General features: G+C 42.0%; 1 protein-coding gene across 3 annotated transcripts in view; it reads right to left on the bottom strand.

The window, feature by feature from the left end:
- Positions 1 to 20,590, bottom strand: part of LOC109870250 (ATP-dependent RNA helicase DHX8) — a 32,024-nt gene that overhangs the window by 6,979 nt on the left and 4,455 nt on the right. For 2 of the 3 annotated variants that reach the window (XM_031804486.1, XM_031804487.1), the window contains exons 10-20: positions 9,885 to 9,982; positions 9,618 to 9,765; positions 8,993 to 9,174; positions 8,655 to 8,849; positions 8,368 to 8,553; positions 8,069 to 8,279; positions 7,767 to 7,948; positions 7,496 to 7,636; positions 6,917 to 7,072; positions 1,834 to 1,971; positions 1,450 to 1,578 (exon numbers count right to left, since the gene is read on the bottom strand). In XM_031804486.1, coding sequence (XP_031660346.1) covers positions 1,450 to 1,578; positions 1,834 to 1,971; positions 6,917 to 7,072; positions 7,496 to 7,636; positions 7,767 to 7,948; positions 8,069 to 8,279; positions 8,368 to 8,553; positions 8,655 to 8,849; positions 8,993 to 9,174; positions 9,618 to 9,765; positions 9,885 to 9,982 — 1,766 coding nt within the window. Of the gene's footprint in view, positions 1 to 1,449; positions 1,579 to 1,833; positions 1,972 to 6,916; positions 7,073 to 7,495; positions 7,637 to 7,766; positions 7,949 to 8,068; positions 8,280 to 8,367; positions 8,554 to 8,654; positions 8,850 to 8,992; positions 9,175 to 9,617; positions 9,804 to 9,884; positions 9,983 to 20,590 lie in introns of those variants that run through there. The other variant, XM_031804489.1, reaches the window with a different exon arrangement.

The raw sequence follows: 20,590 nt of genomic DNA on the forward strand, positions 1-20,590 counted from the left end.
CTCCACACATTTCTTGTTAACAAACTATAGTTTTGGCAAGTCGGTTAAAACATGTATTTTGTGCATGACACAAGTCTATCATTTCACTGTATCACAATCCCAGTCGGTCAGAAGTTTACATACACTAAGGTGACTGTGCCTTTAAACAGCTTGGAAAAATCCAGATAATTCTGTCATGGCTTAAGATGCTTCTGATAGGCTAATTGACATAATTTGAGTCAATTGGAGGTGGACATGTGGATGTATTTCAAGGCCTACCTTCAAACTCAGTGCCTCTTTGCTTGACATCATGGGAAAATCTAAAGAAATCAGCCTCAGAAAAAAACTTGTAGACCTCCACAAGAGCCATTTCCAAATGCCTGAAGGTACCACGTTCATCTGTACAAACAATAGTACGCAAGTATAAACACCATGGGACCACCAGCCTCATACCGCTAAGGAAGGAGATGATTTCTGTCTCTTAGAGATGAACGTACTTTGGTGCGAAAAGTGCAAATCAATCCTAGAACAACAGCAAAGGACCTTGTGAAGATGCTGGAGGAGGCCTCCTGGGTGGCGCAGTGGTTAAGGGCGCTGGGTTCGCGCCCAGGCTCTGTCGTAACCGGCCGCGACCGGGAGGTCCATGGGGCGACGCACAATTGGCCTAGCGTCGTCCGGGTTAGGGAGGGCTTGGGATATCCTTGTCTCATCGCGCACCAGCGACTAACCAAGGTTGCCAGGTGCATGGTGTTTCCTCCGACACATTGGTGCGGCTGGCTTCTGGGTTGGATGCGTGCTGTGTTAAGAAGCAGTGCGGCTTGGTTGGGTTGTGTATCGGAGGACGCGTGACTTTCAACCTTCGTCTCTCCCGAGCCCGTACGGGAGTTGTAGCGATGAGACAAGATGGTAGCTACTAACAATTGGATACCACGAAATTGGGGATACCCCCTTTTTCCTCCAAACATAACATGGTCATTATGGCCAAACAGTTCTATTTTTGTTTCATCAGATCAGAGGACATTTCTCCAAAAAGTACAATCTTTGTCCCCATGTGCAGTTGCAAACCATAGTCTGGCTTTTTTATGGCAGTTTTGGAGCAGTGGCTTCTTCCTTGCTGAGAGGCCTTTCAGGTTATGTTGATATAGGACTCGTTTTACTGTGGATATACTTTTCTAGATACTTTTTTGATATAGGACTCGTTTTACTGTGGATATAGATACTTTTCTAGTAAAACGATTCCTATATCAACAACCTGAAAGGCCACTCAGCAAGGAAGAAGCCACTGCTCCAAAACTGCCATAAAAAAAGCCAGACTACAGTATTCTAATTTGAATAGCTTACCATCATTGTCGAGCTGCAGAAGGTTATTTATTTTATCTGTGCATGGTTTTTATGTAATATTTCAGTTAACACACTGGCCTAGACATAGCCATGGTTACACAGTATTTATGGACCAGTGATTTGCCGTACCTTGGGCCTGTAGAAGACGTTCTGCACAGACAGCATGGAGACGATGGTGAGCATCTCCTCACTGCAGCCCAGGTGGACGGACATGATCAGCATCTTACACAGCATGGGCTCCAGAGGGAACTCCGCCATCTGATACAAACATAGAGACAGAGGGAGAGGAATGGGGAAGTGTATAACATTTAACCACATTCATAACAACAATATTGTGGTTGAGGTCAAGTCAATTTTAACTCAGACAATTCAATGACCATGAACTTCCAAATTTTAATACATGTTTTTCAATTTTTCATATTAACTACTGCATCAATTCAAATATAATTGCTTGCCTGATTTTCATCTTCAATACATTGAATAGATCGCTTGTTGTTCAATACTCCATCTTACCCTGCGTCCAAGGCGAGTGAGCAACCCCTCATCATCCAGAGCCCCTAAAGTGTAGAGCTGCTCCATGGCTGTGATCATTGTCTCCATGGGTGGAGCGTCCATGAAATCAAACGATAGCAGGTCATTGATGCCCATGGCCTGAAGGAAGTAAAGGGATGGCATTGGAAGAACAGAGTATTGTATATATAGATATATATACACACACACAACGTGGGAAGCTTGTGGAAGGCTACCCGAAACGTTTGACCCAAGTTAAACAATTTAAAGTCAATGCTACCAAATACTAATTGAGTGTATGTAAAACTACTGACCCACTGGGAATGTGACGAAAGAAAGAAATACTCTACTATTATTCTGACATTTCACGTTCTTAAAATAAGGTGGTGACCCTAACTGACCGAAGACAGGGAATTTGAACTAGGATTAAATGTCAGGAATTGTCAAAAACTGAGTTTATATATATTTTGCTAAGGAATATGTAAACTTCCGTCTTCAACTGTACATACACACACACACACACACACACCACACACAACGGGTGGTTCTAATCCTGAATGCTGATTGGTTAAAACTGCATTCCAGCTGATGTCTATTCCACAAATTTCCACTGGCTAAATCTATGATGTTAAAATGCCCATTTACTCTGTTCCATCTGACTACGCAATCCACTTTCTCATCAGCCCAGCCAGGCACTTTATAAACTTGATCTCCACTATAAAAAGCATCTAGACATTCTCAAATTTCTTTTAGACTAACATTTAGTTTTCAACAGCAGAGATTTGTATAAACCTTGGTGTCTGTCTCTCTGACATTTGTAACACTGTTTCAATATTCAAATTCGATCTCCAGCTGTCCCATAGAAATGAACGTGTCGGGACGGGACAGGCAGGAAGACGGCGTTTCTCGGCCAGAAGAAATGTCAAAACAAAAAAGGTAAAACGAAGTGCAGCTAGTTTGCAGTCTTTCCAGCTTCGGTTTGAAGAGATTCTGTTAGTTGTGTTGTTGGCTAGCTCCTCTGAACAACAGTGTCTTGATGAGTGTGCGCATTTTCTATGCCAGGCAAAATTGCACCTCATTAGCTCATTGTATCTAAATAAATGTCACTAGAAAACCGCTTGAACAAATGCAAATGCAGCTATGTTGCTGTTATTCTGGCTGCACAAAAAAATATATCTACAGTGCCTTGCGAAAGTATTCGGCCCCTTTGAACTTTGCGACCTTTTGCCACATTTCAGGCTTCAAACAAAGATATAAAACTGTATTTTTTTGTGAAGAATCAACAACAAGTGGGACACAATCATGAAGTGGAACGACATTTATTGGATATTTCAACGTTTTTTAACAAATCAAAAACTGAAAAATTGGGCGCGCAAAATTATTCAGCCCCCTTAAGTTAATACTTTGTAGCGCCACCTTTTGCTGTGATTACAGCTGTAAGTCGCTTGGGGTATGTCTCTATCAGTTTTGCACATCGAGAGACTGAAATTTTTTCCCATTCCTCCTTGCAAAACATCTCGAGCTCAGTGAGGTTGGATGGAGAGCATTTGTGAACAGCAGTTTTCAGTTCTTTCCACAGATTCTCGATTGGATTCAGGTCTGGACTTTGACTTGGCCATTCTAACACCTGGATATGTTTATTTTTGAACCATTCCATTGTAGATTTTGCTTTATTTTTTGGGTCATTGTCTTGTTGGAAGACAAATCTCCGTCCCAGTCTCAGGTCTTTTGCAGACTCCATCAGGTTTTCTTCCAGAATGGTCCTGTATTTGGCTCCATCCATCTTCCCATCAATTTTAACCATCTTCCCTGTCCCTGCTGAAGAAAAGCAGGCCCAAACCATGATGCTGCCACCACCATGTTTGACAGTGGGGATGGTGTGTTCAGGGTGATGAGCTGTGTTGCTTTTACGCCAAACATAACGTTTTGCATTGTTGCCAAAAAGTTCAATTTTGGTTTCATCTGACCAGAGCACCTTCTTCCACATGTTTGGTGTGTCTCCCAGGTGGCTTGTGGCAAACTTTAAACGACACTTTTTATGGATATCTTTAAGAAATGGCTTTCTTCTTGCCACTCTTCCATAAAGGCCAGATTTGTGCAATATACGACTGATTGTTGTCCTATGGACAGAGTCTCCCACCTCAGCTGTAGATCTCTGCAGTTCATCCAGAGTGATCATGGGCCTCTTGGCTGCATCTCTGATCAGTCTTCTCCTTGTATGAGCTGAAAGTTTAGAGGGACGGCCAGGTCTTGGTAGATTTGCAGTGGTCTGATACTCCTTCCATTTCAATATTATCGCTTGCACAGTGCTCCTTGGGATGTTTAAAGCTTGGGAAATCGTTTTGTATCCAAATCCGTCTTTAAACTTCTTCACAACAGTATCTCGGACCTGCCTGGTGTGTTCCTTGTTCTTCATGATGCTCTCTGCGCTTTTAACGGACCTCTGAGACTATCACAGTGCAGGTGCATTTATACGGAGACTTGATTACACACAGGTGGATTGTATTTATCATCATTAGTCATTTAGGTCAACATTGGATCAATCAGAGATCCTCACTGAACTTCTGGAGAGAGTTTGCTGCACTGAAAGTAAAGGGGCTGAATCATTTTGCACGCCCAATTTTTCAATTTTTGATTTGTTCAAAAAGTTTGAAATATCCAATAAATGTCGTTCCACTTCATGATTGTGTCCCACTTGTTGTTGATTCTTCACAAAAAAATACAGTTTTATATCTTTATGTTTGAAGCCTGAAATGTGGCAAAAGGTCACAAAGTTCAAGGGGGCCGAATACTTTCGCAAGGCACTGTATATATTAAATTTGACCCCTTTTTCTCCCCAATTTCGTGGTATCCAATTGTTTTAGTAGCTACTATCTTGTCTCATCGCTACAACTCCCGTACGGGCTCGGGAGAGACGAAGGTTGAAAGTCATGCGTCCTCCGATACACAAGCCAACCAAGCCGCACTGCTTCTTAACACAGCGCGCATCCAACCCGGAAGCCAGCCGCACCAATGTGTCGGAGGAAACACCGTACACCTGGTAACCTTGGTTTAGCGCGCACTGCGCCCGGAGTCGCTGGTGCGCGATGAGACAAGGACATCCCTACCGGCCAAGCCCTCCCTAACCCGGACGACGCTAGGCCAATTGTGCGTCGCCCCACGGACCTCCCGGTCGCGGCCGGTTACGACAGAGCCTGGGCGCGAACCCTGATGGCACAGCTGGCGCTGCAGTACAGCGCCCTTAACCACTGCGCAAACCCGGGAGGCTCTGGCTGTACTTTTTGACGAGACTAAGTTAGCCGTAGTTGGCTAGCTAGCAAGCAAGGGATAAGAACGTTGCCAGCCAGTATGGCAATGGAACCTTTAGAACGAATGACTGTTCTGTATCTATGGATGCGACCCAAAAACACTCTAGCAACCGAACCGATAGAATGAACGACTGGCCGGCTTGGGTAGCAACCTTAGATGTGTGTCGGGATTATATCTTGTGGAAAGATGAAATAGTATAAATAAATTCACCCAAATAATGTTTTAAAATTAAAATGTCAATCGTTACTTGAATATGTTGGTAACCAGTTGTATAAAAGTGATAATGCCCTCAAAGCCGGTGTTTGGTGGATATATTGGCATGGTTTGCAGGGCCGAGACAAAGTCGAGGGCCTAACACCCGTGCCAATATATCCTCAAAACACCGGATTCGAGGGTATTATCACCCATACACACATCTAAATAAATAAAATATATCACATACAGTGCATTCGGAAAGTATTCAGACCCCTGGACTTTTTCGACATTGTTACGTGAGAGCCTTATTCTAAAAATGTATTAAATAAAAAATGTTCCTCATCAATCTCCACACAATACCCCATAATGAAAAAGTGAAGAGATTATGACATGTATTTTTAATTTAAAAAACACTTATTTACATAAGTATTCAGACCCTTTGCTATGAGACTCGTGCATCCTGTTTCCATTGATCATCCTTGCGATGTTTCTACAACTTGATTGGAGTCCACCTGTGGTAAATTCAATTGATTCGACATGATTTGGAAAGGCACACACCTGTCTATATGAGGTCCCACAGTTGACAGTGCATGTCAGAGCAAAAACCAGGCCCTGAGGTTGAAGGAATTGTCTGTAGAGCACTGAGACAGGATTGTGTCGAGGCACCGATCTGGGGAAGGGTACCAAAACATTTCTGCAGCATTGAAGATTCCCAAGAACACAGTGGCCTCCATCATTCTTAAATGGAAGTAGTTTGGAACCACCAAGACCTTCCTAGAGCTGGCTGCCCGACCAAACTGAGCAATCGGGGGAGAAGGGTCTTGGTCAGGAAGGTGACGAAGAACCCGATGGTCACTCTGACAGCGCTCCGATGTACCTTTGTTGAAATGGGAGAACCTTTCCAGAAGGACAACCATCTCTGCAGCTCTCCACCAATCAGGCCTTTACGCTTGGCAATAGGCACCTAAACTCTCTGACAATGACAAACAAGATTCTCTGGTCTGATGAAACCAAGATTGAACTCTTTGACCTGAATGCCAAACGTCATGTCCATGGCATTCCATGTGAAGCTAGTTTAGAGAATGCCAAAAGTTTACAAAGCTATCATCAAGGCAAAGGGTGGCTACTTTGAAGAATGTCAAATATATCATATATTTTGATTTGTTTAACACTTTTTTTTGGTTACTACATAATTCCATGTGTGATCTTTCATAGTTTTGATGTCTTCACTATTATTCTACAATGTAGAAAATAGTAAAAAATTAAGAAAAACCCTAGAATGAGTAGTTGTCCAAACTTTTGACTGGTACTGTGTGTATATATAGAATAAGGCTGTAACGTAACAAAATGTGGAAAAAGGGAAGGGGAAAGTCTGAATACTTTCTGAATGCACTGTATATATTAACATTCAATATGTTTTCCATCTAGTCCTCCAAACAGTAGAGAGTGGGCTTGGGGCATAATACAACACAATATATATATAAATATATTTTAAGAAAAAGGGTGTTGCAATTGTTAATGAGGGCCCATGGTTACAGAAACATTGTAGGCCAGTCAGTGTCTGGCTGTATGTGTTACGTACCTTGAGAGACAGCATGGTACTGGCCAGGTTTGTTCTCTGGATTTCAGGCACATTGCTGGTGAGCATCTCGTCTCTGTAGGCTCTCTCTGTAAATAGCCGGTAGCATTTCCCAGGGCCAGTTCTTCCAGCCCTACCAGAACGCTGCTTGGCTTGGGCCTGAGAAATATAGAGAAAGCAATTCATTTAGATTGGATGTCAATGCTCTGGACTACACAAAGAACACGGAGTGTGAAAAACACAGCAGCGTTGCAATTCTTGACACAAAACGGTGTGCCTGGCACCTACTACCATACCCCGTTCAAAAGCACTTAAATCTTTTGTCTTGCCCATTCACCCTCTGAATGGCAAACACACGATCCATGGCTCAAATTGTCCCAAGGCTTAAAAATACTTATTTAACCTGTCTCCCCCCGTTTATCTACACTGATTGAAGTGGATTTAACAAAATAAATCAATAAGGGATCATAGCTTTTCACATGGATTCACCTGGTCAGTCTATGTCATGGAAAGAGCAGGTGTTCAATGTTTTCAGTGTTCCTTCTCCATGTATGATAATGATATCTGTCTTATTCAACCTACCTGTGATATGGGGGTCACCACTAATTGGTCGACGCCAGTCTTGGAATTGTAGACATTCTGCTTCACAAAGCCTGGGTCCACCACATAGTAAATCCCATCAATAGTCAGAGACGTCTCAGCAATGTTAGTGGCAATGATTACCTGCAGAATCAAATAACAAAAATGATTAGGCTTAGTCCTACCTCCGATATCGAGCATGTGTGGCAGCAGGAGATTGTGTGTGTGTTTTTGGGACCGTTCTGGTGTGTGTTTGGGTGGGCACGACTGATACCTTCCTGCTGCCGGGGGGAGCAGGGTCAAAGATACGGGTCTGCATCTCGCTTGGCAGCGCAGAGTAGACAGGTAGAATGATGAGTTCGGGCACTTCAGGTCCCAGAGACTTCATCCGTTCATACAAGATCTCACAAGCGGTGTCAATCTCCTCCTGACCCGTCAGAAACACCAGGACATCACCTGCAAACAAGGAGCGAGAGAGGACAATGGGTCACCGATCGCCGAATCCTTAACTACGGATGTCAATCAAGGAGTTCAGTCCTTGCGGACGCATGCATTGTAACCGTGTTTGAACCGTACCTGGAGGCTCGGTCAGGTGGATCTGCATGACGGTGATGAGACTGGCGTCCAGGTAGTCCGTCTCAGGCTCTTTGCAGTAGAGCACCTCCACTGGGAAAGTGCGTCCTGGGATGGTAAAGATGGGCGCCTCGAAGAAGTACTGGGAGAACTTGACGGCATCTAGTGTCGCTGAGGACACAATCAGCTTCATGTCTGGGCGTTTCTTCACTGTCTGAAATTGACAGAGAGAATTCAAAGGAATTAACACACAGTCAATGAAATATTTAGACTGTTCTGTTATGAACAAGACCCTGGTATACCTTCTTGAGCAGACCAAAGAGCACGTCAGTATGGATGGTCCTCTCGTGGGCCTCGTCCAACATGATGATGGTGTACTGACCCATGTCCGGATCTATCAGACATTCCCTCTGCAGCATACCATGTGTCATGTACTTGATCACTGTCTCAGGGCTGGTGCAGTCCTCAAAACGGATGGTGTAGCCCACCTGGTGTGGAAAATAATTGAGAGGTGAGAGGTCCCTCAAAAAAGGAAGTCATTGTCTATAAGCAAATTATAAGGAATACCAAGCTAAAACTGCTCACTCACCTCCTGGCCCAGACAGCAACCGTACTCTTCAGAGACTCTCTTGGCCACAGACATGGCTGCCACGCGACGGGGCTGAGTGCAGCCGATCTTCCCCCGAGCGGAGTAGCCCGCCTCGGCCAGGTACTGGGTGATCTGGGTAGTTTTCCCAGAGCCAGTCTCTCCAACCACAATCAGGATCTGATTATCGTGGACAGCCTAATAATGGAAAAGAGAGGTGACCAAAGTCAGATAAAATGGATCATTGAAACTGTTGAGGTCACAATGAAGTAGGGTAACATTAGAAATAAAGCAATGTTGACAACTTTATTTCTCCCTATAGGGAAATTACTATTACAAACCTGTATGAGCTGCTCTTTGAGCTTGAAGATGGGCAGGCTCTCTCTCTGCTCCAGGATGGAAAGCACTGTCTTCTTGCCATAAGAGGCCTGGTTGCCTCCAAAGGCATGTTTCTTCCACTCCGGGACGCCGTCTGGCATCATGCCAATTCCTCTCATGTTGGCTGCAATCTGCCTTCCATCAACTGTGTAAGAGGGAAGCGTCTTTAATTGAGATGAACTGGTGTGATATTTAACCTCCACCCCTTCAGATGACTGGTGATCCAGACCCAGTCTAGGACCCTGGGAGGAACCTTAGCACCCACAAAGCCTCCCCTGTAACCCTGGTCCATGGAGGACACGGCACACTACAGCGGGCCACTCTATCCGGCCTGTTAGGATGCTAAAGGAAACCAGATAACTATTGATGTAGTGCTGTTCTTGTCTATTAATGGTCGGTATTATGTCAAGTTTCATGTGAACCCCAGGAAGAGTAGCCGAGGAGGAACACTGGACAGGACTGTGTTTTACTATGTGGTAGTGACCTTGTGGAGGGCAGAAAGGAAAGCATGATAAACCACATGGTTGGAAAGTATACTGTATGTCTGGCATCCCTAATGCACTGCTTGTGTGTGGTCCAGTTCCTTACAGTCAGGCAGGGGGTCTACCCAGTGCTTGTTGAGGCCAATAGGTATGCAGTCCATCTCAGCCATTCGCTGAGCCTGCTTCACCTCCCTCCTCTCCTTAGCCAAAGCACTCTGCATCATGGCTGCCTGGGACAGCGAGCCATCTGGATTCTGACAGAGGCAAACCGAGAGAACGGCATTTGTTCACACTACACGGGACAGGAGAAAACAGTTAGGCCTAAAAAAAGGTAGGGTGAAAGTAGCGTGGTGCAGAGGAATATAAAACATACCTTAACAATCTTGACAGGGCTCATGTCCATACTCTGTTTAGTGTGTCCTCTCAGGAACGGAGGCTCCTCCTCCACCAGCTCAATCTCCAGGTCCTGATCTGAATGAAATCAAATTTGCACTTAGGACACTGCAGTCAATGTATGCTTTCTAGGGGTGTGCATCTTCCCTTTCAAAGACGGTTCGACATCTAGATACACGAGCTCCAATGCAATACAGAAACGATACGTTTTAGTTTGAAGCGATTCAGTTTGATTAGGAGGACGAAATTGATGCGATGCGATTTTATTCGAACATTTATTGCATGAAGACATTAATATTCCATTCGAAAATCAAAATCTGCTTCTGATGGAGCTCAGGAGCTGGGCGACTGTAAGCGGACTTCTCTGAGCGAGTGTGAATATGTGTGATATATGAGTGTGAGTATGGAACAGCCTGGATGTGGACATGGTTGCCAGTTTCTACTATCTGGTCATAAAAAAAGCTACAAAAATGTTCATATTTGTTGAAGAAATATTTTCCATTTCATGTCAATTCTTCCCTCCGTCCCCTAAATGGGAGCAAATATCGTCATGAATCAATGTAATGTTCTTTCCAGCATAATGTCACTGCAGGTTAGTATAATTTGCAGTCAATCACCCGCATTCTTATGCCACAAAAGGTCACAGCAGGTAGAGGTCAGGCGATAAAATTCCCTTTTATTGTCTAAGTTGTAGCAATTTGACCAATTAAACCATTCTATCCATACAATGGAGACTTGTCTGGTGAATTTCTGTGAGCTAGTCCTGATTGTGTCCGTTGCTCTATAAGCTTAACAATATAGCCAAAGTTGTGCTTTCTAGTATGAGCAAACAGCTTACTGGGCAGTGGGTGGGGAGATGAGGAAATGTGACAAACATGGCGTAACATTACCCGTTTAGAGTAATAAAAACTTTTGCTACGGTGAGCGACTAATGAATAGACCCCAGGTTGTTTCATTGGTTGCTGATTCTATTCATCCATAGGAACAAAAAAAAATTGTCTGCCACTTTAAATATATTATAATGTATCAATTTAAATGTTCTTTTAAGCATAATATCACTGCAGGTATAATTCTCAGTCAATCACCTGCATTCTAAAGCCACATAGACCATTGACAAGGTTAAAAAGGGGATACTGTTGAAATCCCCTTTTATCACCTAAATTGTAGCAATTTTACTAAATGAACCCATTCTACCCACACAATGGAGACTTGATTTCACGGTTGATGAAAACTTAGGTGTGTGCGTGTTATGGGTTATTTGTGGAAGCCTATATGAGAATGCAGCATGGCTGTGGCTGCATACAGAACGGAATGTTCCCTGACCCAGTCTTAAAATGGAACAGGTAGTAATGAGGACAGGAGTATGTGTGTTCAAAAGGACAGCGGCACGTCTAACCATAACTTTAAAGTGAAACCGCAACATGGTTCTTCTACCAAAAAGCTGAAATGTGTTGTTCTTGATGTCGAACATCTCAAGTAAATGTTTCACGGAGTGAGCTTCTCTTTTCCTCCAACAATGCAGTTGGGCAAAATGATTGCTGTCCTTTTTTACAAAATGAGCTGCCAACTTTGCCTATTCATGTAAAAGATGACCATATACAACGACGGTTTAAAGTGGTAATCAGAAGTAGAAACAATAACAAAGTGTTCTCTCCACCCGTTTCAGTAAAAAGCTGGAGAAATGTAACCACTCAAATTCACACACAGAGCATTGGATGCAAGGACTGACCATCCATCATATCAAAACTATAGTTTTAATCTTGTTTTGAGGCTATATTGTGTTTGTTTGCTTACTTTGTTTTCAAGCTTATATTATGGGTTCTGATGGGGTACTAAGCTCATGAGCCATTTATTTATATGTTATATTCTTCAAGAATCCATTTCATAAATCATCCTAAAATGGATGAAGCATCTGCAGATTGCACCTTTAAGGCAACACTACCAAAAGCTATTTCTTCTGATGGTGAACCTGAGCAATCAAATTAAAACGACGTAAACCCCAAATCAGCAGGTAGATCAGAGATAGGCCTACCTTTTGTTGGACAGCGTGCACAAAGTTGTTATAGAGCTACTGATAGGCATTGAGGTTGCTCGGCATGCAATGACTTGTAGATCAACGACTGGCATACGCAGTTACAGTCGCAAGTGAAAGTCTACTTCCTTTGCAAACTATTCACATTTTTGCGGTCTTAAAATTCTATCTAAAAAGGGATTATAATTAGCTTTTTCCCCCCGAATAATCTACACATTTTCAAAGTGAAAGAGAAGTTAAGAACCTAAAAAAGTTAAGTCTGGATTGCGTATGTTTTCGTACCCCAGAGTTAATTCTTGGTGGAAGCACTTTTGGCAGCCATTACAGCTGGGAATCATTTTTTAAAGATTCTACCTACTTTGCACAACTCTTAGGGCAACATACAATGGCTTCAGAAAGTGTTCATATCCCTTAAATTTGTCCACATTTTGAGTTACAGCCTGAATTTAAAACTGAATACATTTTGATTTTTTTTTCACTGGCCTACACATAATACCCCATAATGTCAAAGTGGAATTATGTTGAGACATTTTTACAAATTAATTTAAAAAATGAAAACCTGAAATATCTTGAGTAAATAAGTATTCAACCTCTTTGTTATGGGAAGCTTAAATAAGTTCAGGTGTAAACATTTGCTTAACAAGTTACATAATATGTTGCATGGACTTTGTGTACAATAATATTGTGTAACATGATTTTTGAATGACTACCTCATCTCTGTACCCCACACATACAATTGTCTGTAAGGTCCCTCAGTCGAGCAGTGAATTTCAAACAGAGACCAGGGAGGTTTTCCATTGCCTCACAAAGAAGGGCACCTATTGGTAGATGTGTAAAAATACATTTTAAAAAGCAGACATTGACTATTCTTTTGAGCATGGTGAAGTTATTAATTACACTTTGGATAGTGTATCAATTCTCCCAGTCACTACAAAGATAGATACCGGTGTCCTTCCTAACTCTGGAAAACGGTTAAAGAACTTTGAGAATAAACCCTCCTCGTCACAGCTTCCCATGTACCTTAATGTTGATGATGTGGCTGTCACTGACAAGGAGCACATGGCTGAGCTCTTCAATCACTACTTCATTAAGTCAGGATTCCTATTTGACTCAGCCATGCCTTCTTGCCCATCCAACATTTCCTCACCTCCCACCCCAACATTTCCTCATCTCTCACCCCTTCTAATGCGACTAGCCCCGATGCTCCTCCCTCTTTTCCCCCTGTAGGCAGTCACTGATTCCGAGGTGCTAAAGGAGCTCCTGAAACTTGACCCCCCCCCCCCCCCCCCCCCAAAAAGATCCTTTCTTCTTTAAGGTTGCTGACCCTATCCTCACCAAGCCTCTCTCTGACCATTTTAACCTGTCTCTCCTCTCTGGGAGGTTCCCATTGCTTGGAAGGCAGCCAAGGTGTGTCCTTTATTTAAACGGGGAGATCAAGCTGATCCTAACTGTTATAGGCAAATGTCTATTTGGCCTTGTTATCAAAAGTGTTGGCCGACTGGCTTTCTTGATGTCTATAGTATTCTCTAGTATGCAATCTGGTTTCCGCTCAGGTTATGGATGTGCCACTGCAACCTTAAAAGGTCCTAAATGATGTCACAATTGCCCTTGATTCTAAGCAATGTTGTGCTGTTATTTTTATTGACTTGGCCAAAGCTTTTGATACGGAAGACCATTCCATTTTTGTGGGCTGGCTAAGGAGTATTGGTGTATCTGAGGGGTCTTTGGAATGGTTTGCTAATTACCTCTCTCAAAGAGTGCAGTGTATTAAGTCAGAACATCTGCTGTCTCAGCCACTGCCTGTCAACAATGGAGTACCCCAAGGCTCGATCCTAGGCCTCACTCTCTTCTCAATTTACATCAACATAGCTCAGGCAGTAGGAAGCGCTCTCATCCATTTATATGCAGATGATACAGTCTTATACTCAGCTGGACCCTCCCCGGATTTTGTGTTAAATGCTCCACAACAAATATTTCTTAGTGTCCAACAAGCTTTCTCTGCCCTTAACCTTGTTTGGAACAAAGTTAATGTGGTTTGGAAAGAAGAATGCCACTCTACCCACAGGTGTGATTACTACCTCTGAGGGTCTAGGGCTTGAGAGTATGGCTAGATGGCACACTGTCCTTCTCTCAGCACATATGGAAGCTGCAGGATAAAGATACATCTAGATTTGGTATCCTCTATCATAATCACTCCTCTTTCACCCCAAGCTGCCAAACTAACCCCGATTCATATGACCATCCTAACCATGCTAGATTATGGAGATGTAATTTATAGATTAGCAGGTAAGGGTGCTCTCGAGCGGCTAGATCTTCTATACCATTCGGCCATGAGATTTGCCACCAATGCTCCTTATAGGACACATCACTGCACTCTATACTCCACTGTAAACTGGTCATTTCTGAATACCCATCACAAGACCCACTGGTTGATGCTTATTTATAAAACCCTCTAATGCCCCCCCCCATCTGAAATACCTACTGCAGCCCTCATCCTCCACATCAAATCCAACTTTATTTGTCATATGCTCTGAACACAACATGTGTAGACCTTATTGCGAAATGCTTACTTACAAGTAGGGTTGCAAAGGGTCAGAAAAGTTTTCCATGGGAAGTTAAGCCCAGGGATTTTGCTTAAATTCATCAAAAAAGTTGGCTTATAACAGTGAACCTTTTTTGTGGGATACACGTAAGGCAATTCTAGGTCTTGTGGCATATTTTGGTTAAACTATCCCCAATTCAATGGAATTGCAACCCTCTACATGCACAGTGCATTCTTCCATTACATGTGCAGTGCACTCTTCCATCACAGGTACAGCGGATCTTGCACACTGAGATGCTATTGAGCCCACACTATGACACTGTCTGAGCCAAGAACTACATGCTTTCTGGTAAATTTATATTACAATACTGAGTGGGGTGAATATATTTCATATGACATACATAATTTTTTGTTAACTAGTAAATAGTAGCCTACAGCAAAGTGTGTTTAAATCATTTATAACTTGTTAACAATTTCTGCTAGATAGTTTTTGCTACCATGTGGGTTTTAGCTTGCTTGAGCCTGCTAACTGAGTGTTAATTCACCTGTTTCCATACATGTTTCATTTTAAAACATTTATCTTACAAAGGAGTTGTTTAATCTAACTGCTTAACTATTTATCGGCACAAGGAATTGTATTTGTTTTTTTTTTAACTCATTTTTTCTCACCTTTACAGGAAAATTAGACGGTCATTATCTGATGTGTGGAGACATTTCACTGCAGCTAATGTAGAAGGTAAAGCTGTGTACATTTGCAAATACTGTGCCAAATCATGTGAAGAATGCAACAAAGATGCAGAATCATCTGGCCAAGTGCATAAAGTTCCCTCGGCGCTCACAACAAGCAACCTCTGACAAAAGTCCCTCTACTTCTATTCAAGGTGAAAATTATGAATCAGACACCTTATCGATAGCAACAGCTCATGGTCCTCCTGGAATCAGAAGTTGTTTTTGACTCAATGGAGGAACCTAGTCAGAGAGATGCTGATGAATGTCTTGCTCGAGCTGTGTATGCAACTGGTTCACCTCTGATGCTCACAGGCAATGAGTATTGGCAGAGACTTCTGAATGCTCTTCCCCCAGAATACACCCCTCCAACCAGACATGCTTTATCTACTCATTTGCTGGATGCAGAGATCAACAGAATTCAAGTGAAGGTCAAGCAAATCATAGAGAAAGCAGACTGCATTGCAATCATCTCTGATGGGTGGTTGAATGTTCATGGGTAAGGAATAATTAACTACATCATCTCCACCTCTCAACCAGTATTCTACAAGAGCACAGACGCATGGGACAACAGTCACACCGGTCTCTACATTGCAGATGACCTGAAGGCAGTCATCAATGACCTTGGAGCACAGAAGGTATTTCCACTGGTGACAGACAATGCTGCAAACATGAAGGCTGCTTGGTCTAAAGAGTCCTACCCTCACATCACACACATTGGCTGTGCTGCTCATGCATTGAATCTTCTCCTCAAGGACATCATGGCACTGAAAACAATGGATACAATCTACAAGAGAGACAAGGAAATGGTTAGGTATGTGAAGGGTCATCAAGTTATAGCAGCAATCTACCTCACCAAGCAAAGTGAGAAGAATAAGAGCACCACATTGAAGCTAACCAGCTTCTGGAGGGGAAGGAATCTCTACAAGAAATGGCCATATCACAGTCTTCCGATAAGAACAGCCCCATCAAGAGGATCCTCCTGGATGATGTATTTTGGGAGAGAGTGGAAAGCAGCCTGAAACTCCTGAAACCTCAATCCACTGTACGGATTGAGGGAGACAATGTCATTCTGTCTGATGTTCAGACTCTGCTTGCAGATGTAAGAGAAGAAATCCGTACTACCCTGCCCACTTCACTGTTGCTCCAAGAAGAAGAAACTGCAGTTTTGAAATACATCAAAAAGCATGAAGACTTCTGCCTGTAGCCCATACACGCCGCACAGTACATGTCGGGACCCCAAGTATGCTGCAAGAGCATCCTGTCTGGTGCAGAGATCAACAAGGCCTATGGTGTCATCACTACCATGTCTCGACACCTTGACCTGGATGAGGGCAAGGTTATTGGCAGTCTGGCGAAGTACACTTCAAAGCAAGGGCTTTGGGATGGAGACTCAATATGGCAGTCGTGCCAACATATCTCAACAGCCACCTGGTGGAAGGGACTTTGTGGATCTGAGGCTCTTTCCCCTGTTGCCTCCATCATCCTCCAAATCCCACCAACATCAGCCACCTCAGAGCACAACTGGTCCTTGTTTGGGAACACACACACCAAAGCATGCAACAGGCTGACCAATACAAGGGTTGAAAAATTGGTAGCCATCCAGGAAAATTTGAGGCTTTTTGAGCCTGACAATGAGCCATCCTCAACAAGGTTGGAAAGTGACAGTGAAGATGAGGCCTCAGAGTCTGACGTTCAAGAGGTGGAGAAGACATGGAAGCCTGAGAGGAAGACAACCAAAGCTTTAGTTTCTAGACTATCATTTTACAGATGTATGTTGAAAACATTTTTGGGAGATACGATGGATCATTGGGGATCCTTCAATATTCCCTTTTGTTGTTCAGTGAAATCATCCCATGTGAAGAGTCACCTCATGTAATTAAAGTTAAATTCGTAACTAAATGGTTATTTTTATTTCTATTGGAATGATTTAATCATTTGCAATTATGTCTACTTTTGATAAGGTAAAAGGTTTATGTTTCTGTCTCCATTTGATATGGTAAATATAACCAATGCAAAAAACATCTACATTAATTTGCATATATTTCCGTTAATTCCCATACATTCCCGTTAATTCTCACAGAACGTTTCCACCTCTGAATATTACCCAAAATGTGCAATCTTGCTTACAAGCCCTTAACTATTTCTTGAACTGGGTTGCTCCGCTTTTCAGTTTGCTGCAGCTAGCGACTGGAACGAGCTGCAAAAAAACACTCAAACCTGGACAGTTATCTCCATCTCTTCATTCAAAGACTCAATCATGGACACTCTTACTGACAGTTGTGGCTGCTTCGTGTGATGTATTGTTGACTCCATCTTCTTGCCTTTGTGCTTTTGTCTGTGCCCAATAATGTTTGTACCATGTTTTGTGCTGCTACCAAGTTGTGTTGCCACCATGTTGTTGTTATGTGGTGTTGCTACCATGTTGTTGTCATGTTGTGTTGCTACCATGCTGTGTTTTCATGTGTTGCTGTCTTAGGTCTCTCTTTATGAAGTGTTATCTTTTGTCCTGTTTTTTCCCAATATATTTAAAAAAATGGTAGGCCATCAATGTAAATAAGAATTTGTTCTTAACTGACTTGCCTGGTTATATAAAGGTTAAATAAAATAAATAACTTAGTTGGGGAGAGAAAGGAAACCACTCAGGAATTTCAGCGTGAAGCCAATTGAAACAGTTACAGAGTTTAATGGCTGTGATAGAAGAAAACTGAGGATGGATCAACAACATTGTAGTTACGCCACAATACTAACCAAATTGACAGAATGAAAAGAAGGAAGCCTGTACATAATAAAAAAATATTCCAAAACATGCATCCTGTTTGCAACAAGGCACTAAAGTAATAGTGCAAAAAATGTGGCAATGCGATTAACTTTTTGTCCTGATTACAAAATATAACATTTTGTAATCAGGACAAAAAGTTAATCGCATTGCCACATTTTTGGGGCAAATCCAATACAACACATTACTGAGTACCACCCTCCATATTTTCAAGCCTAGTGGTGGCTGCATCATGTTATGGGTATGCTTGTGATCGTTAAGGACTGAGGAGTTATTTTCAAGATAAAAAGGGTAACGGAATGGAGCTAAGCACAGACAAAATCCTAAAGGTATATTTGGTTCAGTCTGCTTTCCGCCAGACACTGGGATATGAATTCACCTTTCAGCAGAACAATAATCTAAAACACAAGGTCAACTCAACACTGCACTTGCTTCTAAGAAGACAGTGAATGTTCCTGAGTGGCCGAGTTACAGTTTTTACTTAAATTTGCTTGAAGATGTATGGCAAGACTTGAAAATGGTTGTCTAGAATTGATGAACATCCAATTTGAAAGCACTTGAGTAATTTAGAAAATTGTAATTATTATTTTTATCATTATTATTTTTTAAATCGGCAAATGTCACACAATCCAGGTGTGGAAAGCTCTTAGACTTACCCAGAAAGACTCACAGCTGTAATCTCTGCCAAAGGTGCTTCTACAAAGTATTGACTCAGGGGTGTAAATCAGTGGAAGATCCTCAGAGGAGGAAGGGGAGGATGATCCTCAGTGAATTTCATAAAAATAAAAATAGTAAAAGTTGAAAAAGTTATAAATTTTAGATAAAAGTACACTAAATATATTCACGTGACCAATAATTTATTAAAACACACTGTTTTGCAATGAAGGTCTACAGTACAAAATAGTTGAACAATTTTTAACAAATTAATTTCTTAAAAAATGGAGAAGCAAGGAGAGGTAGCTATATATTTGGGAGGGTTTTCTTTTTGACTTTCACTTACTTAGCTAGTTTAGCCTACCCAAACAGAGAGGGATGCCATGTTAGCTTTGGCTATCCAAGGTAAGCTTTTGGTTTTATTAATTTATTGCCTCCGGGGCCCGCCGGAGTAACTGCTAAACTGCTTGTTAACTGTACAATGTACTGCATGATTGTACCGGGTATACTAACGCGTTAGTTCTAGTAGCTATGTTGACTGACGTCAGCTAATATGGTGACAACGATGTAAGCTGTGTGTAGTGTTTAGCGGTTATGATATGAAGGTTTGGCTTGGAAAGGTTTTTTCACCTGTTCACAGACAGCTGATGTGTAGTGCACTGAAGTGAAGGGAAAAGGTGAGAGGAGGAGAGCATGTAGATGCAAGAAGGAATTAACGAGCAAAGTGATCATGCTGTTTGTATGTGGCTAAAATGAAAGTGAACTGTGTTTGCGTGTGATCAGGAGTGTATTCATTCTGGCAATTTTGTTGAAAAACATTTATTTGACAGAAGCAAACTGACAAAATGGGGTTAAACATACCTGAATTTGTCCAATAGAAACTCTCATTTGCAACTGTTGGGCTAATGATTACACCCTAGATCAACTAGATGCAGTGAAGAGTGTGATTAGGCTACTCAAATGTTTCTCTCGACCTGTGTATCTACATTGAAGACTTTCATTCCTAGGCTACGTTGGCGCAACCTCATGATGGGTATAGGGAAAATGTGAGTATCATGTAATAACCTAAACCAATTGATGATACATTGAGCAGGGTAAATGGAATATGAATGAGTCATTAAATAGGCTGTAATAGAAATAAGGCCATGCACCCCAAAAAATAATTGTCCTCCCTCATCTTAAACGGCACCGACCGCCACTGGTGTGTAAATAGGATATTTTCAAAAAACATGTTTTTACTTTGTCGTTATTGGGCGATTATGTATTTAATCGATTTAGAATTTAGGTTGTAACAACAAAATGTGGAATAAGTCAAGGGTGAATCATTTCTGAAGGCACTGTTTATCCATTGCTTTTCTCAAAATTGCTCATGCAGTACATTCGGTAGGGAACAATTGAAACCTTCAATTGGTTTCAATTGAACAGCAAAATTGAACAGCAAAATTCAAACCTTCTCTGATTTTCAAGGAAATTGATGTCAGGACTGAGACTGGACCACTCAATACCTCTTGAAAAGCCATTCTAGTGTGTTTTTGGCATTAAGATGTGTCCAAAATTGTCCCGCTGAAAAATATAACCATCCCAGGGTTAGGTTTTCAGAAGACTGAGGTGATTTCCTCTACATTTTTACCTGAGCTTTCATATTTATTTTCATCCTGGAACTCCCCAGGCCCTGCTGGTGACAAGCATACCTATAACATAATGCTGCCTTTACAATACTTAAAAAATAGAGAGGGTTTCAATTCTGTGTTGTATTGGATTTCACCCAAATCTTTAATTTTGACAAACATTTTTTATTTATTTGCGGTGTTGTCTTGCAATATTAATAGCACTGAGCGACTAGTGCTTTTTGAGGTCAGTGCGATTATAAAAACAACCATGGTTTTCATTTTGGTTTCGATTATTTGGGTTGAATGCTTGTAACACAGAACAAAACAACTAATAAAAGTCCCA

Source organism: Oncorhynchus kisutch, linkage group LG25 (assembly GCF_002021735.2).
Source record: "Oncorhynchus kisutch isolate 150728-3 linkage group LG25, Okis_V2, whole genome shotgun sequence".
In the NCBI taxonomy this organism is placed as follows: Eukaryota; Metazoa; Chordata; class Actinopteri; order Salmoniformes; family Salmonidae; genus Oncorhynchus; species Oncorhynchus kisutch.